This window comes from Oncorhynchus nerka, linkage group LG4 (assembly GCF_034236695.1).
Source record: "Oncorhynchus nerka isolate Pitt River linkage group LG4, Oner_Uvic_2.0, whole genome shotgun sequence".
Taxonomy (NCBI): domain Eukaryota; kingdom Metazoa; phylum Chordata; class Actinopteri; order Salmoniformes; family Salmonidae; genus Oncorhynchus; species Oncorhynchus nerka.
In genome coordinates, this window is record NC_088399.1 from 85,339,989 (window position 1) to 85,358,613 (window position 18,625).

The 18,625-nt window shown below is 41.4% G+C and overlaps 2 protein-coding genes across 8 annotated transcripts; both read left to right on the plus strand.

Moving 5' to 3' along the window:
* Nucleotides 1-246: 246 nt before the first annotated feature.
* On the plus strand, nt 247-13,500 carry fam133b (family with sequence similarity 133 member B). Of its 6 annotated transcripts, none has more exons than XM_065017988.1 (10): nt 247-437; nt 1,986-2,083; nt 5,370-5,448; nt 5,550-5,621; nt 5,717-5,761; nt 5,922-5,993; nt 6,243-6,326; nt 6,848-6,934; nt 7,399-7,472; nt 8,701-13,500. In XM_065017988.1, exons 1-10 carry the CDS (start codon nt 342-344, stop codon nt 8,834-8,836), a joined length of 843 nt encoding a protein of 280 aa, XP_064874060.1. In that variant the 5' UTR covers nt 247-341; the 3' UTR covers nt 8,837-13,500. The 6 variants fall into 6 exon arrangements, with proteins under 6 accessions (XP_064874060.1, XP_064874062.1, XP_064874059.1 ...); XM_065017990.1 differs by having other exon boundaries at nt 7,399-7,458; XM_065017987.1 differs by having other exon boundaries at nt 254-437; nt 6,848-6,937.
* Nucleotides 13,501-15,969: 2,469 nt separating this feature from the next.
* On the plus strand, nt 15,970-18,610 carry LOC115123678 (progranulin-like). 2 transcript variants are annotated; one of them, XM_029653027.2, is made up of 4 exons: nt 15,970-16,658; nt 17,036-17,176; nt 17,698-17,844; nt 18,091-18,610. In XM_029653027.2, exons 2-4 carry the CDS (start codon nt 17,036-17,038, stop codon nt 18,217-18,219), a joined length of 417 nt encoding a protein of 138 aa, XP_029508887.2. In that variant the 5' UTR covers nt 15,970-16,658; the 3' UTR covers nt 18,220-18,610. The 2 variants fall into 2 exon arrangements, with proteins under 2 accessions (XP_029508887.2, XP_029508888.2); XM_029653028.2 differs by having other exon boundaries at nt 17,701-17,844.
* Nucleotides 18,611-18,625: the final 15 nt, after the last annotated feature.

Sequence of the window (18,625 nt, forward strand, 5' to 3'; positions counted from 1 at the left end):
TGTAATCAAGGATGTTTTACTAAACCAAGATAGACGACAGCCGACCCGATGGGAACAAAATTAGTATAGTGGGCAGAACAAGCAAGGAGGTGGGCAGAGCCAAGCACGAACTAGCAAGATCCTATTGGCGCGTCGAAGCATCATCTGCATATTTCCGTTTAGGGAACGCTTACTTAATGAAGTGCGCGTGTGTAATAACTCAATTCGCATTTGCACTCCTAAACATCGCGATTTTTAAAAACTTTTGCAAAGAGTAAAGTCTACTAAACTTAGTCCACTCTTTTCATAACATATTCTAGTTTAGGGAACAGAAAACTGTATTGAGATCAAATGTTTCATCGATGAGAAAATTGCAGAACGTCGGCCAAACTCAATCTCGTTCCATCTTCTCCCACTGCCTGCCAGTCGGCTTCCTCTCACTACCATGGAAACACCAAGTACATCCGCTAAAATATCTGTCTCGTTGTTCTATCTGTGATTGTACTGCATGTCTGTGTCCGTCGTCAGAGACCGGTCGTCACTAGTTAAAACAGCCACAAAGTCATAATTATGGCTCAACTCCGCCCATTCTGCTATTTATTTGGTTCAAATCGGATTTAAAACCCAACCACAATACTAACCGTATACCTTACCCTAGCCTTAAATTAAGACCAAAAAGCAAAAATTGTTGTAGACAATTTTGACTCTGTGGCATCTGACTTTGTGGTTGTGTTACCTAGTGTGGAAACCAGCTACGTAACCTCTTTAAGTTCATCTAACTTTTTTTTGTGGATTGATTGATATTAGCGCGGTCGTAGGCTAAATCTACCGAAATGGGGAAGAGGGACAAGAGAGTGGTGAGCAATGTGTTAAATAATCCAAGTTGTGTGGATCTTTAGCTTTTTACGATTAATGGTATGCATGAAAACAAACGTGTTGGCTATAGCTAAAAGCGGGCACTGAAAAATGTTAGCTAGGCCATCTAAGCTAGTTATTGTAGCTAAGTGTGCAGGCAAATTGAATTTCAATTAAACCATATCAAAGATGCACAAAGCGTATGTTAAAATAACTACAATATGTTTATCGAACGAATATAGCTAACTAACTAGGCAAACTAACCTGGCAGATACAGAATAGCAGGTAACTAACCAGAAGGACCGATATCCGTGCCAGAAGAGAATTAAACCTATCTATTTAGGTCGAAATGTCAGTTTATGTTTATAATAATATAGGTAGATAGCTAACACATCCTGTCTGTTAACATAATCCAAAGAACGCGGACGAATAAACTACTGTTACAGTAGTTAGTGAATTGATGAACTCGAACTATCTGCTACTAATTTACTGTATGAATTTGTAAACATATATTTTTACGGGAAGGCCATAAAGTTGTCATTGACCGCCTTGAACTTGTTTGACCCTAATAAAAGTTACTGATCGTACCAAGATAATACAAGTGATGGTTCGTTCGTAAATCTTCGACTTTCACAGCACTTTTAGTTTGAGTGCCAGAAGCCGCGGAATAATTGAGGTATTTACAAACACCATTAACTTTGTTATGACTGGGGTAAGTAAACGTCGGCAAAAGAAATTGAACAAAATTGTTGCCATAAATGTGTCACTAACCCTCATGATAACATAAAGGCACTAACCAGCTCTGCTAGGGCGAGTAACATTTTCAGTAAGGTGTTATTTAATTTGTCTGGAAGTAGCTAGCAAACTAGCCAACTTTTGCCAGTTCGCTTGGGTGCGGTTGAGCTCAGAACGCACAGATCAACACTACTCCTTGGCCAGAGCGTCCAGTGTGCACGCTGAACGCACTCTGGCACTCCACAGTTAATTTACGAACGCACCCTTTCCAATTCCTGTCTAGCTAGTGTTATTGTCTATGCCAGGAACACACAGAATGTCGATGTGCTGTTTGTTTGGAAAGGTGTGTTTTGGGGATGGTAGCCAGTTGTCAATGTTGAGATGTCTGGTCTGACTGCCTCCCTCTGTGTTTTTAGTCTTATGTGAATCCAATAGCTGCATCACGTGCCAATGGACCCACACCCAATGCAGGACCCTCTATCCAGGATTACCTGAGCAGACCACGGCCAACATGGTAAGCATTAAGATGACACGTAAGGACTCAGGCGTTGTGCCTAAAAAGCTCTCCAGGTTATACAACTGGTGAGTTGAACATCCGTCATTAATACTGCTGAAGAGTGTCCACGGGTATATGGTGGATCCCTATTACCTTCTATGTGTGTAAATCGGGGTGATAAAGCATTGCTTTCTTGTAATACTAGGCTACACAGTGTGAAATGCTCCCTGCAAATCACAAGAAATTGTGGCCATGCCCTTGTGAATGTTTGGGCCTAGGCCTACATTTTATTTCACCTTTATTTAACCAGGTAGGCTAGTTGAGAACAAGTTCTCATTTGCAACTGCGACCTGGCCAAGATACAGCATAGCAATTAGACACATACAACAACACAGAGTTACACATGGAATAAACAAAACATACAGCTCTTTCAGAACATCAGCTATCTAGATTTGGGTGAAGGAGAAATAGTGGGGGCTTTGGCGGGTTGCTATGGAGGGTGCCGGGCAGTTGACCGGGGAAGGGGTAGCCAAGTGGAAAGCATGGCCAGCCGTAGAGAAATGTTCATTGAAATTCTCAATTATAGTGGATTTATCAGTGGTAACAATGTTTCCTAGCCTCAGAGCAGTGGGCAGCTGGGAGGAGGTGCTCTTATTCTCCATGGACATTAGTGTCCCAGAACTTTTTTGAGTTTGTACTACAGGATGCAAATTTCTGTTAGGAAAGCTACGGCTTGCTTTTTCAAACTGCCTGTGTATATTTGTTCCTAACTTACTTGAAAAGTTGCATATCACGGGGGCTATTCGATGCTAATGCAGAACGCCACAGGATGTTTTTGTGCTGGTCAAGGGCAGACAGGTCTGGAGCGAACCAAGGACTATATCTATTTCAAGTTCTACATTTGTTGAATGGGGCATGCTTATTTAAGATGGTGAGGAAGGCACTTTTAAAGATTAACCAGGCATCCTCTACTGACCGGATGAGGTCAATGTCATTCCAGGATACCCCGGCCAGGTCGATTAGAAAGGCCTGCTCGCAGAAGTGTTTTAGGGAGCGTTTGACAGTGATGCGGTTTGGTCGCAGACCCATTACGGATGCAGGCAATGAGGCTGAGATCTTGATTGAAAACAGCAGAGGTGTATTTGGAGGGCGCGTTAGTTAGGAACATATCTATGAGGGTGCCCGTGTTTACGGATTTGGGGTCTATAGTGGTCGGCAACAGTGAGAGACTTGTTTCTGGAAAGGTGAATTTTTAAAGTAGAAGCTCAAATTGTTTGGGTACAGACCTGAATAGTAAGACAGAACTCTGCAGAGTTCTATCTTTGCAGTAGATTGCAACACCGCCTCCCTTGGCAGTTTTATCTTGGCGGAAAATGTTATCGTTAGGAATGGCGATTTTTAGGGTTTTTGGTGTGGTCTTCCTAAGCCAGGATTCAGACATGGCTAAGACATCCGGGTTGGCAGAGTGTGCTAAAGCAGTGAGTAAAACAAGCTTCGGGACTAGGCTTCTAATGTTAACGGGCATGAAACCAAGGCTTTTATGGTTACAGAAGTCAACAAATGAGATCACCTGGGGAGTAGGAGTAGAGCTAGTCACTGCAGGACCTAGATTAACCTCTACGTCACCAGAGGAGAAGTAGGATAAGGGTACGGCTAAAGGCTATACGAATTGGCCGTCTAGCACGTTCGGAACAGAGAGTATAAGGAGCAGGTTTCTGGGAACGATAGCATGGATTCAAGGCATAGTGTACAGACAAAGGTAAGGTAGGATGTGAGTACATTGGAGGTAAACCTAGGCGTTGAGTAATGATGAGATAGATATAGTCTCTAGAGAAGTTTAAACCAGGTGATGTCATCGCATATGTAGGAGGTGGAACAACATGGTTGGTTAACGCATATTGAGCAGGGCTAGAGGCTCTACGGTGAAATAAGACCGTAATGGATGAGGCATATTGATATTAGAGAGGCATACGTAGCCAAGTGAACATATGGGTCAAGTGAGTGGTTGGGCTGGCTGGGGACATGGCGATTCAGACAGTTAGCAGGCCGGGGCAAGCAAGCTAGCAGTTAGCAGACCGGGGCAAGCAAGCTAGCAGTTAGCAGACCGGGGCAAGCAAGCTAGCAGTTAGCAGACCGGGGCAAGCAAGCTAGCAGTTATGTAGTAACATATTAACACATGTAATAACGCATTCACTGACTGTTGTCTGCCTGTGGCCTAAGAATGATAAAATAGCTTGCACACTGTGTCATAAACCTTCCCCTGTCCTTCTGTAGATACTAACCGCACTGATACAACCCCGTACGGGGGGGGCTGACCAAGATAACGTAAACACTGAAATTCCTAAACACACACACACTCGACCCACTTCGGGATGGGCTCCAAAGACAAAGAACTCTGTCAAGAGCCAATGGGATACGGACACCAGGCTGGAGGGGACTGTCAATCACCTACAAGCAACCTACCAGAAGCCAGGACTACCAGAATCTACATATGTCATTTCAATGTATAAAATGGACTGCCCATCATGTTTCTCGCTCTCTTTTTTCTGATGGTTCCATAAGAACTAGACGAAAAGAGGCCGTGCAGCACGTTTTGCCAGATATCATTACGTTTGAATAAACGGCCTTTACTATACCATATCCGCCTTGTCCAGAGTCTCAACTTGGTCTCGTTTCTCATATAGCTATTCATCAACAGTTAGCAGACCGGGGCTAGCAGTTAGCAGACCGGGGCAAGCAAGCTAGCAGTTAGCAGACCGGGGCTAGCAGTTAGCAGACCGGGGCAAGCAAGCTAGCAGTTAGCAGACCGGGGCAAGCAAGCTAGCAGTTAGCAGACCGGGGCAAGCAAGCTAGCAGTTAGCAGACCGGGGCAAGCAAGCTAGCAGTTAGCAGACCGGGGCAAGCAAGCTAGCAGTTAGCAGACCGGGGCAAGCAAGCTAGCAGTTAGCAGACCGGGGCAAGCAAGCTAGCAGTTAGCAGACCGGGGCAAGCAAGCTAGCAGTTAGCAGACCGGGGCAAGCAAGGTCGGCAGGCAAGCTAGCAGTTAGCAGACCGGGGCAGGCAAGCTAGCAGTTCGCAGACCGGGGCAGGCAAGTTATCAGAAGGGCTTTTGGGGGACGTCGCGATGGAGGTAAGTCTGTTTTTGCCTCTTCGTGCGGCGACGTCGATAGACCAGTCGTGGATTAGTAGGGTTCCAAGTAGCTCTAGGTAGCTAGCAGGCCGCAGTTAGCAGAATGGGCCTTCAGCGGAAGGCCATCAGTTGTGATCCATTGTTGAGTGATGATGGTTTTTCTTCTGTCATCAGGGAAGAGGTGAAGGAGATCATAGACAGGAAGAAGAAAGGCTCCAGAGCCCTGGCGGACTTTGAGGACCAAATGAACTCGGTATTGTTCAAATGTGTCTTCTTTATTTGACTTATTATACTGTACAAATTCAGTGTTTTTATATTTAGCTTACATAAAACATTGCTATTTGCTTTTTATAGAATTGGAAGAAGGAGCTGGCGAAGAACAGAGAGAAGTTACTAGGTGGTGTTGACAAATACAAGGAGAAAGAGGTAAGCTTCCAGTTCCATCCATGTTTAACATTTGAATACAACCATTTTGTTTTACTGTATCTACCCCTCACACCAAATATTTGTTTTGTGTTTAGAAAAAGAAGAGCGAGAAAGGAAGGAAAGGAAAGAAATCCAACAGGGTGAGGAAAGCTGTCTTCAATGTTTTGTTGAAGACTGGTGGTAGACATACTGCGGTAGTTTTATCTGCCCTTTAAAAATGGAAGCTTTCCACTAATATATTTTTGTGTCAGCCACTGTCTTCTGATCTAATGAGCTCTGCTTTCATTGTGTTTGGTCAAGCATTCCTCTCCTTCATCCTCCTCATCAAGTTCTGATTCCTCTAGCAGCTCTTCCTCAGACTCTGAAGACGAGGTATGTGCCATAGATGTTGGTGACAAGTCTGTCAGCTTGTCCTACCGTTTACCCTATGTCACCCTATGGGCACCATAGGAATATAATTCATTAGACGTAATGATATTTCTATGGCGGGCACAAAGAGCTGTGTGAAGTACTGTGAATGAAATGTCCTGGAACTATTTTCATTTGGTTGGTACATGAATATTGAGAAACATTATTGTCCTACTGTAACTACTTGTTTTTATCTGATGTCTGTGTGGTCAGAATGAAAAGAGCACCAAAAGGAAAAAGAGGTCCTCTAAGAAAGCATCGGATGACTCTACTGTAGAATTGGAGCCCGACGGCAAGGTTAGTTTGATATGGAGAATATTGCACCTCTTTCCTTACTTAATGAAATAAGTCATTTTAGTTTGACATTTCTGCACTCTTAGTAATGTATTTGAATCAAATCCATCTGGATACTTCTGGTCTAGACCTTATGTTTTGGTTGGTGTGCACTATTCAACATTCACTTCTCAACGTTCCATCTTTATCTTAGCCCTCACCATCATTGTGTTTCTGTTTGTTCAGCCATGGTTTGATTTCAGTTCATTCATTTGCAATCTTTAACTCTTTAAAAAAAAATGTTTTTACATGAGTTCTTCACTAACTCTAAATGTTTTTCTATGCAAGAAAGGTCTACTTTCCTCATTTTGTTTCTCTCCAAGAAGATGGAGAAGACAAAATATGAGAAAGAGAAACAACAGTTATCTGGCTGTTAGTCCTTCTATTTCGTGTATTTCTGCCTGAATGTGTGTTTGAACATGCTGAGCTGTACATGAACTTGCCGGGCTGCAGGGAACTGAGGCCTGTAAATGTTTGCCCTTCAGGGTGAGAAGAGCCGCAGGAAGAAGAGGAAAGCTGAGCGAAGTCGTAAAGACTCCTCCTCAGAGTTGTCCGCTGACTCCGACATGGAGGTTGTAAGTGTCTTTACTCTTCATTTGCCATGTTTAATGAAAATGTGTTATGTATTGATTTAGATGACTGCATACAGTGGGGCAGAAAAGTATTTAGTCAGCCACCAATTGTGCAAGTTGTCCCACTTAGAATGATGAGAGGCCTGTCATTTTCATCATAGGTACACTTCAACCATGACAGACAAAATGAGGGGGAAAAATCCAGAAAATCACATTGTAGGATTTTAATGAGTTTATTTGCAAATTATGATGGAAAATAAGTATAATTCAGATACTTATTTTTTGCCCCACTGTATATGATTTAAATCCTTTTGCTCCAGGGCACACTGTAGGTCATCCATAGTTGCGGGAACTGTTTTGTATCCTATATCATTGTGAAATACTATTTGATTGGATGTTAGAAAGCTGTCACAGGAATTTCCCAGCCATTGTGGTTTTGTACATTTTTGCAATGTCTCCTGTAGGGTGAACCCAAGAAGAGAAAGAGAAGTAGTGAAGAGAAGGAGAAAGACAAAATGACAGCAGTAGGTGATTTTAAGTCAGTCAAGCATACAGTAACCTCGATGATGACGGCCACTGCCTTTTATTTTTGCCAGACAGATGTTTACTGGTGTTTAATGGTGTAAAATGATGTAAAAAATATATCTCAGCAAATAGAGAAACGTCCTCTCACTGTCAACTGCTTTTATTTTCAGTAAAAATAACCCCTTTGTTCTCCCCAATTTCCTGGTATCCAATTGGTAGTTAGTCTTGTCACATCGCTGCAACTCCCCTATGGACTCGGGAGAGGCGACAGTCGAGAGCCATGCGTCCTCTGAAACACAACCCAACCAAGCCGCACTGCCTCTTGACACAATGCCCGGAAGCCAGCCGCACCAATGTGAAGTAGCTCTGGATAAGAGCGTCTGCTAAATGACTTAAATGTAAATGTAAATGTAACACTATGCCGGGTGACCTGGTCAGCGTGCACTGCGCCCGCCCCGCCACAGGAGTCGCTAGTGCGCGATGAGACAAGGACATCCCTGCCGGCCAAACCCTCCCTAACCCGGCCAACGCTGGGCCAATTGTGCGCCGCCCCATGGGCCTCCCGGTCGCGGCGGGCTGCGACAGAGCCTGGGCTCAAACCCAGAATCTCTGGTGGCACAGCTACCCTAGACCACTGCGCCACCCAGAAGGCCCATTTTCAGCATACTTAACGTGTAAATATTTGTATGAACATAACAAGATTCAACAACTGAGACATAAACTGAACAAGTTCCACAGACATGTGACTAACAGAAATTGAATAATGCGTCCCTGAACAAAGGGTCAAAATCAAAAGTAACAGTCAGTATCTGGTGTGGCCACCAGCTGCATTAAGTACTGCAGTGCATCTCCTCCTAGTGGACTTGTCTCATCATCCTCTGGTGACTCCTTGTGGCGGGCCGGGGCACCTGCAAGCGGACTTCGGTTGTCAGTTGAATAGTGTTTCCTCCAACACTTTGGTGCAGCTGGCTTCCGGGTTAAACGAGCGGTTTGGCGGGGTCATGTTTTGGAGGATGCATGACTTGACCTTTGCCTTTCCTGAGCCGGTTGGGGAGTTGCAGCAATGAAGCAAGATCCTAATCATGAAAAATGGGATAAAAAGTAAAACATTTGTAATAATGTATTACATTTTGTCATGTAATACAATACTGCCTGGTGAATATATTTTTCTGCACAGATTGTATATAAGAACAGAATGGAAGCCTAACACTTCCCTGTCTAACTGTTGTAAATGTTAACAGGACAAATCAAAGAAGAAGAGGAAAAAGAAGCAGAAGAAAAAAAACCTCTTCTGATGCAGAGTGGTGGCTCTTTCCACTAGTAGAGAGCTTCTGCCTTCCAACTACCAACGAATCCCACCTGGGCTGCCTCCCATGACTGGGGTAGTTGGTGCACTATGGGAACTGCTGGCTTGAGAGTATTAAACTAATCCCGCTTTCAAAACAACTGGGAACCTGGGGGAATAAAACAAGCTCCGACTGGGGGAAAATCGGTTTGAACGGTCATCCAACTCGGAATTCCAAGTCGGAAACTCGGACATATTTCTAGAACAGACTTTCCGACCTAAAAATCAGACGTCATGATTTGGCCTCGTTTATTTTCCGAGTTCACAGTTGTCTTGAAAGCAACATAAGGACCGGTGAACTAGAATCAAACCATCTGTGAAAACATGTTTGTTTTTTTTTAGCAGAGTTTTTATTCAATTTAAATAAACATCAATAAGAAAACCACAAGTTGTCAAGTGACGCCGAACTGAAAAATGTGCCTATGAAAATGTACTTTCATTTTGTACACCCTGCTGGCCTTCTATGTATAATTTTTACTTGACAATCACATCTTTCTAAAACTGCATCGCTAGCTACACAATGAGGTAATTTTGGGACTTTTATGCTGGTGCCATGATGCGGGTCATCTGATATGATGGTCACTTCTCTTGCCATCCTCATATAAATAGGGATTATAAAAATATAAGTCAAATGGTCATAATCACAAGGGACAATCTGTTAAATGTTATACAACTATGAATGATATTTATAAATGAATCTGGTTTCATTATTTAAGTGTTAATGTTTTAGCCATGATAATATTATTTTTAGTGGATGAATGATTCACATTTATACTTATCATCCAGGACGCATCATGAAAAACTGTACAATTTTAATAAGGAAGTCTCAATGTATGACTTAATGTACGCTACCAGTCAAAGGTTTAGACACACCTACTCATTCCAGGGTTTTTCTTTTTACTTTTTTCCACATTGTAGAATAATAGTGAAGACATCAAAACTAGGAAGTACCACATATGGAATCATGTAACCAAAAAAATATATATTTTTGAGATTCTTCAAAGTAGCCACCCTTTGTCTTGACAGCTTTGCACACTCTTGGCATTCTCTCAACCAGCTTTGAGGTAGTCACCTGGAATGCATTTCAATTAACAGATGTGCCTTGTTAAATTAATTTGGAATTTATTTCCTCCTTTAATGTGTTTGAGCCAATCAATTGTGTTGTGACAAGGTAGTGGTGGCACATTCAGACAATTTACAAATGAAGTATTGTGTTTAGTTAGTCTGCCAGATCAGAGGCAGTAGGGATGACCAGGGATGTTCTGATAAGTGTGTGAATTGGACCATTTCCCTGTCAAAATGTAAAAAGAACACTTTTCTTTAGGAATGTTTTACAGTAAAAGTTTGCAAAATATAAGTAGTAAAGTACAGATGCCCCAAAACCTACTTAAATAGTACTTTAAAGTATTTTTTACTTAAGTACTTTACGCCACTGTGAATGACCAAGTCCATATTATGCCAAGTACAGCTCAAAAAATCAGAGGAACGACATACCATCATTACTTTAAAACATGAAGGTCAGCCAATGGCCTCAGAAATTGCAGCCCAAATAAATGCTTCAGAGTTCAAGTAACAGACACATCTCCAACATCAACTGTTCAGAGGAGACTGCGTGAATCAGGTCTTCATGGTCGAATTGCTGCAAAGAAACCAACACTAAAGGACATCAATAATAAGAGACTTGCTTGGGCCAAAAAACATGAGCAATGGACATCTGTCCTTTGGTTTGTCCAAATTTTAGATGTTTGATTCCACAGCTGTGTATTTGTGAGACAGAGTAGGTGAACGGATTGCAGGTGTGATGGTGTGGGGGTGCTTTACTGGTGACACTGTGATTGATTTAGAATTCAAGGGACACTTAACCAGCATGGCTACCACAGCATTCTGCAGCATTACACCATCCCATCTGGTTGGCGCTTAGTAGGACTGTCATTTGTTTTTCAACAGGACAATGACCCAACACACCTCCAGGCTGTGTAAGGGCTATTTGACCAAGAAGGAGAGTGATGGAGTTCTGCATCAGATGACCTGGCCTCCACAACCATCCAACCTCAACCCAATTGAGATGGTTTGGATGAGTTGGACCGCAGAGTGAAGGAAAAGCAGCCAACAAGAGCTCAGCATATGTGGGAACTCAAAGAATGCCAAGAGTGGGCAAAGCTGTCATCAAGGCAAAGGGTGGCTACTTTGAAGAATATAAAATCTATTTAGATTTGTTTAACACGTTTTTGGTTCCTACATGATTCCATATGTGTTATTTCATAGTTTTGATGTGGAAAATAGTAAAAATAAAGAAAAACCCTGGAATGAGTAGGTGTGTCCAAACCTTTGACTGGTAAAGTATGCCAATGCAACATTTGGCTAGGGTCATAAAATATACAGTTCCTTCAGAAAGTATTCACACTCCTTGACTTTTTCTGTATTTTGTGGTGTTATTCCTGAATTTAAAATGATTTCATTGAGATTTTGTGTCACTGGCCTACAATAATACCCCATAAAATCAAAGTGGAATAATTTAAGTCAAGTATTCAACCCCTTTGTAATGGCAAGCCTAAATAAGTTCAAGAGTTGCATGGACTCTGTGTGCAATAGTAGTGTTTAACATGATTTTTGAATGACTACCTCATCTACTCCACACATACAATTATCTGTAAGGTCCCTTAGTCGGGCAGTTAATTTCAAACACAGATTCAACCACAATGACCAGGGAGGGTTTCCAAAGCCTTGCATAGAAGGGCACCTATTGGTAGATGGATAAAGCAGACATTGAATATCCATTTTGAGCATGAAGTTATTAATTACACTTTGGATGGTGTATCAATACACCCTGTCACTACAACGATACAGGCGTCCTTCCTAACTCCGTTGCCGGAGAGCAAGAAAATTGTGACTTTAAAACCGTTACAGAGTTTATTGCCTGTGATAGGAGGATGGATCAACAACATTGTAGTTACTTCACAATACTAACCTAAATGATAGAGTGAAAAGAAGGAAGCCTGTACAGAATACAAATATCCCTGTTGCATTAAGGCACTAAAGTAAACCTGCAAAGAAAGGAACTTTGTGTCCTAAATACAAAGTGTTATGTTTGGGGAAAATCCAACACATCACTGAATACCACATATTTTCAAGCATGCATCATGTTATGGGTATGCTTGTCACCAGCAAGGACCAGGGAGGTTTTTTGTTGTTGATAAAAATGAATGGAATAGAGCTAAGCACAGGCAAAATCCTAGGAGAAAACCTGGTCGTCTGCTTTGCAATAGACACTGGGAGACAAATTCACCATTCAGCAGGACAATAACCTAAAACACAAGACCAAATATACATTGGAGAAGCTCACCAAGATGACATTGAATGTTCCTGAGTGGCCTAGTTACAGTTTTGACTTAAATCGGCTTGAAAATCTATGGCATGACTTGAAAATGGCTGTCTAGCAATGATCAACAACATAGTGACAGAGCTTGAAACTTAGAAAGAATGTGCAAATATTGTACAATCCAGGTGTGCAAAGCTCTTAGAGCAGGGGTGTCAAACACATTCCACAGAGAGCCGATTAGCATCTGCAGGTTTTTTGTTTTTCCATTCAATTCAGACCTAGACCACCAGGTGAGGGGGAGTTCCTTACTAATTAGTGACCTTAATTCAATCAAGTACATGGGTGGAGCGAAAACCTGCAGAAACTCGGCCCTGTGGAATGTGTTTGACACGTGTCTTAAAGACTCACAGCTGCCAAAGGTGATTCTGGCGTGTATTGACTCAGGGGTGTGAATACTTATGTAATTGAGATATTTCTGTATTTCATTTTCAATCAATTTCCCCAAAAATCTATAAACATGTTTTCGCTTTGTCATTATGGGGTATCGTGTGTGTACATGGGTGAGAAATAACCACATTTTAAGCCATTCTGAATTCTGAAGGCACTGTAACAGTTGCGGAATGGAGGTAATTAAATCTCAGGGGGGTGGGCATTAAAGGGCTAATCTGTATTTGAAACAATAATGTCCGCCTGCCTATATTTTGGTGAAAGGTTGAGGGATGGGCCTGGAGAAATGTAACCACTTGTCGGGATGTGATTTAGGGTGTGTTATCTAGGGGAATTGTATGTCTATGTTGGCCTGATATGGTTCCCAATCAGAGGCAGCTGTTTATCGTTGTCTCTGATTGGGGATCATATTTAGGTAGCCATTTTCCTATTGTGCTTTGTGGGATCTTGTCTATGTATTGTTGACTGTGAGCACTAGTCTAGCGGCACGTTTCGGTTGTTGTTTTGGCCTTTGAAGTTTTCGTTTCCAAAAGAAAGGATGGAAACATACCACGCTGCATCTTGGTCTACTCCTTATGACGAACATGTGACACCACTCAAATTCATAGACGGAGCTTTTGATGCAAGGACTGACCATCCATGATATCAAATTAGCACTTTGAGGCCATGCAGTTTTTTTTTACATAAGTAAAACAAGCTTACACCCTCCAATGTGGCTGAATTAAAACAATTCTGCAAAGAAGAGTGGGCCAAAATTCCTCCATAGCGATGTGCCAGTAGCCAGTTATCGCAAATGCTTCATAGCAGTTGTTGCTGCTGAGGGTGGCACAACCAGTTATTAGGTTTAGGGGGCAATTACTTTTTCACATAGGGCCATGAAGGTTCGGATAGCTTTTTTCCCTTAATAAATAAAATGATCACTTAACTGCATTTTGTGTTTACTTGGGTTATCTTTGTGTAATATTCAAAATTGTTTGATCTGAACCATTTAAGTGTGACAAATGTGCAAAACAATAAGAAATCAGGAAGGGGGCAAATACTTTATCACAGCACTGTAAACACCATGGGACCACGCAGCTGTCATATTGCTCAGGAAGGAGACACGCTCTGTCTCCTAGAGATAAATGTACTTTAGAGCGAAAAGTGCAAATCAATCTCAGAACAACAGCAAAGGCCCTTGTGAAGATGCTGGAGAAAACAGGTACAAAAGTATCTATATCCACAGTAAAACGAGTCCTATATCGACATAACCTGAAAAGCCGCTCAGCAAGGAAGAAGCCACTGCTCCAAAATGTCCTCTGGTCTGATGAAACAAAAATAGAACTGTTTGGCCATAATGACCATTGTTATGTTTGGATGAAAAAGGGGGAGGATTGCAAGCCGAAGATCACCATCCCAACCGTGAAGCACTGGGGTGGCAGCATCATGTTGTGGGGGTGCTTTGCTGCAAGAGGGACTGGTGCACTTCACAAAATAGATGGCATCATGAGGTAGGAAAAGTATGTGGATATATTGAAGCAACATCTCAAGACATCATTCAGGAAGTTAAAGCTTGGTTGCAAATGGGTCTTCCAAATGGACAATGACCCGAAGCATACTTCCAAAGTTGGCTTAAGGACAACAAAGTCAACGTATTGGAGTGGTCATCACAAAGCCCTGACCTAAATCCGGAAGAAAATTTGCAGGCAGAACTGAAAAAGCGTGTGTGAGCAAGGAGGCCTACAAACCTGACTCAGTTACACCAGCTCTGTCAGGAGGAATGGGCCAAAATTCACCCAACTTATTGTGGGAAGCTTGTGGAAAGCTAGCCATTTGACCCAAGTTAACTTTTTATAGCTGTAGGTGCAGTATTGAGTAGCTTGGATGAAAAGGTGCCCATTGTAAACGGCCAGCTCCTCAGCCTCAGTTGCTAATATATGCATATTTTTATTAGTATTGGATGGAAAACACTCTGAAGTTTCTAAAACTGTTTGAATTATGTCTGTGAGTATAACACAACTCATATTGCAGGCAAAAATCTGAGAAATTCCACTTCCTGTTTGGATTTTTTCTGGGGGTGGCAGATTTTCAACCAAGCGCTCATTGAAATTACAGTGAGATATGGATGTGTTTTCACTTCCTACGCCTTCCACTAGATGTCAACAGTCAATAGAAGTTTGTCTGATGACTCCAATGTGAAGTGGGGTCGAATGAGACAGGAAATAGTCACCACTGCCACGAGTTGACCATGCTTTCACTATGCGCGTTCACAGGGGAAGGACCTGCGTTCCACCGGTCATCTGAAGTCATTCTAATTCTCCGGTTGAAATGTTATTCAAGATATATGTAAACAACATTCTAAAGATTGATTCAGTACATCGTTTGACATGTTTCTACTGACTGTTACGGAACTTTTGGACATTTCGTCACGTTACAGTGGACGCGCTTTGTGACTTTGGAATTGTTTACCAAACGCGCTAATCAAAGTAGCTAATTGGACATAAATAACAGAAATTTTCGAACAAATCAAGCATTTATTGTGGACCTGGGATTCCTATGACTGCATTCTGATGAAGTTCATCAAAGGTAAGGAAACATTTATCATGTATTTTCTGGTTTCTGTTGACTCCAACATGGCGGCTAATTTGGCTAATGTTCTGAGCTCCGTCTCAGATAATTGCATGGGTTGCTTTTTCTGTAAACTTTTTTTGAAATTTGACACAGCGGTTGCATTAAGGAGAGGTATATCTATAATTCCATGTGTATAACTTGTATTATCATCTACATTTATGATGAGTATTTCTGTTGAAACGATGTGGCTATGCAAAATCACTTGATGTTTTTGGAACTAGTGAATCTAATAGGCCAATGTAAACTCAGATTTTTTTATATAAATATGCATGTATTGTGTCACACGAAGTCCTATGAGTGCCATATGATGAAGATAATTCAAGGTTAGTGATTCATTTTATCTCTATTTCTGCTTATTGTGAATGCTATATTTCGCTGGAAAATGTCTGTGCTTATTGTGGTTTGGTGGAGACCTAACATAATCGTTTGTAGTGCTTTTGCTGAAAAGCATATTTGAGATCGGACACTTTGGTGGGATTAACAAGATTACCTTTAAAATTATATAAAACAGATTTTTGTGGTTTGAATTTGGCGCCCTCTATTTTCACTGGTAGTTGTCATATCGATCCCGATAGCGGGATTGCAGCCATAACAAGTTTAAAGGCAGTGCTACCAAATACTAATTGAGTGTATGTAAACTTCTGACCCACTGGGAATGTGATGAAAGAAATAAACACTGAAATAAATCATTCTCTCTGCTATTATTCTGACATTTCACATTCTTAAAATAAAGTGGAGATCCCAATTGACCTAAGACAGGGAATTTTTACTCTGATTAAATGTCAGGAATTGTGAAATGTATTTGGCTAAGGTGTATGTAAAGTGGGTTTCCCTTTGTAGTACTTAATATTTTTCCAAACCCTGCCACATCCAACGAGCGTCAGAGCCGGTGTATTAGGATTCAATTTTAGTCCTGTATTGACACTTTGCCTGTTTGATGGTTCATCTGATGGCATAGAGGGATATCTTATAAGCATCCGGATTAGTGTCCCGGTCCTTGAAAGCAGCAGCTCTAGCCTTTAGCTCGGTGCAGATGTTGCCTGTAATCCATGGCTTCTGGTTGGGAAATGTACGTACGATCACTGTGGGGAGCGGTCAGTGAGGAGTGAAGAGTGTGTCATGGGAAAGATTGGTATCAAAGACTAAAGGGGAAGGAATATTTAAGTCCTTTATGAAGTTTGAGCTGTAAGGCACTGTGATCATTGCATTGATGTACATGCAGACTCACATAAGACTCACATAATGATTAACAAAGGGTCTATAAAGCCAGCTGATGCTATTGGCAAACTACTTCTGGATTCGTCATTGACATAAGTTTCTGTTCATAAGGAAAGTTACTTCCTCATTATTAAAAGTGGGAGTATCAAACCTAATGTGTACAGAGCAGCATTTCTGTTAAGGAGTCTGTCACCCCATTGTGCTGTGTGAAACCCCATGACAGGAAGTGTTTAAATCCCTGAGCTGAGACTAACGACAGGGTAAGTGAGATTTTAAAAAGGAGAAATAATTTAATATTAAACAATGAAATTAGAAATCACTCCATCACAAACTAAGGAGAATTAGTAAACAACAAATTCATTACATTTTTCAAATTTTAGTCAAAGTTGAAATCTTCTGAATTTAGATGCATGTGAAACTGAAAGTGAACTAAGACACTCATATTAGTGCTGTGACTGTGTCTGAGTTTCCTTTCAATCATATACGGTAAGATATATTGTTGGAAATTCCCCTAGCTTGTGATGATCAAGTAAACATCTTAGATTATGTACTATTAAAAAAATCTTCATAAAATACATTTAGAACTCAATCTACTCCAAAAAGCCTCTAAATTCTTTGTTTATTCTCAATCCTTTAGATGTTGAACATAGCTGCATTGGTGTTAGTGGTGGCAGGGACTGCCTCTTGCTACATCACCTGCCCTGATGGGAAGGTCTGCTCTGATCAATCAACTTGCTGTTTGACTAAAGAAGGATACGCCTGCTGTCCAGTTACCCATGTGAGTAACCAGGGTTCACACAAGGGCAATTTGTAGCCTGGTCCCAGATCTGTTTGTCATGCCAACAACTGTAGCAGTTGAAACCAGGCAATTTGACATCCCTAGTAAATGGGATTCTCAGCAGCACAACGGTTGTAAAGACAGGGAAAAGAAACCAGCATAATAGTACTGTTGTTTCCTTCACCGTTGGATGACACAACCAATGTTTCAGTTAAAAGACCTTGTGTTTAGAGAGCTGCGTGCGAGCAAAGATCCCACAACAGGTATTCAGCGCATATGAGGTTACCACAATATGCATCAAAGGGCACACGCATTGGTTGCCTGTGATGCATATTTTGGTACCTGATCGTGGACCTTGTTTTCCAGTTTGCAGACCTTTCTGTAAAAGTCAAAGGCCTTCTTGATGCCCAACTTATGGCCATAAAAAATAATGAATAGAGAAATATTTCCTGAACACTGGTACGCTATTACATTTGAACCTAAGAGTATGACATTGATGGTGTGGTTTTCTGTTATTTTAGCAGGTTCCGTGGACAGCACTTGTTCAGGCCTCAGACAGCACCCCACAGGCTGGAGTCATTCGCTGTGACACAAAATTCTACTGCCCTTCTGGAACCAGCTGCTGCAAGGGACTGACTGGCAAATGGGACTGCTGCCCATTCCCACTGGTAAATATACTGAAACTGATGGAGACAGGGTTTAGAGGGGATTTGATAAAACTGTTCTTAAATACCACTGAGCTATCATTTGATAAAGTAGTAGTATCAACGTTGCATGTTTATTAGCATAATGAAAATATAATCTGTAATGCATATACAGAGCAGTGTGACATGTTTTAATGACATTAAGATCATGTGCAATATAATGCAGATTTGATGTTACTATCATGTTCTGAGACCTATTTCTTTTTTTAGGGCACGTGCTGTGCGGATGGCCAGCATTGCTGTGAATATGGATACACCTGTGACCCAACCTCATTCAAGTGCAGGAAAGGTTACTCTGAGATTCCTTCAGGTCTGAGGAATGATGCTAAGCAGGATTGACGAGATGTCTTGTTAATTATAATGTTGTCACTGTACTGGTATTGGATTGAACAAACAGATTTGGCTAACCAAATCATCAGTCCTAGCTTGCTATTATGAAAATCGAATTCAACAATGTTTTCAATTCTAATGTTGCTTTCAAAAGCAACTCAAACATAAAACATGTAAAAATGAACTATAGCCATTGAATTCTACCCTGCAGATATACCATGCTTTATAGGGAAATAATGCACGCTCTAGAATGCCCTTCAAGACAATCAGAAACGAGTGTTCAACAATGTCATGGTATAACATTACATGTTGAAAGAATGTTGAATCATGCCACCCACTCATTCATTGCATTAAAGACAGATCAATACACTTCCAAATAAATGACATTCTAAGAAAAAAACTGTTTTTCTTTGTT

Coding starts and splice junctions, on each gene's coding strand:
- fam133b (XM_065017987.1), top strand. CDS start 342: ATGAGAAAATTGCAGAACGTCGGCCAAACTCAATCTCGTTCCATCTTC. Junction 5,449..5,549: donor TTGAGGACCAAATGAACTCG/GTATTGTTCAAA, acceptor TGCTTTTTATAG/AATTGGAAGAAGGAGCTGGC. Junction 6,938..7,398: donor CTGACTCCGACATGGAGGTT/GTAAGTGTCTTT, acceptor TGTCTCCTGTAG/GGTGAACCCAAGAAGAGAAA.
- LOC115123678 (XM_029653027.2), top strand. CDS start 17,036: ATGTTGAACATAGCTGCATTGGTGTTAGTGGTGGCAGGGACTGCCTCT. Junction 17,177..17,697: donor CCTGCTGTCCAGTTACCCAT/GTGAGTAACCAG, acceptor CTGTTATTTTAG/CAGGTTCCGTGGACAGCACT. Junction 17,845..18,090: donor ACTGCTGCCCATTCCCACTG/GTAAATATACTG, acceptor TTCTTTTTTTAG/GGCACGTGCTGTGCGGATGG.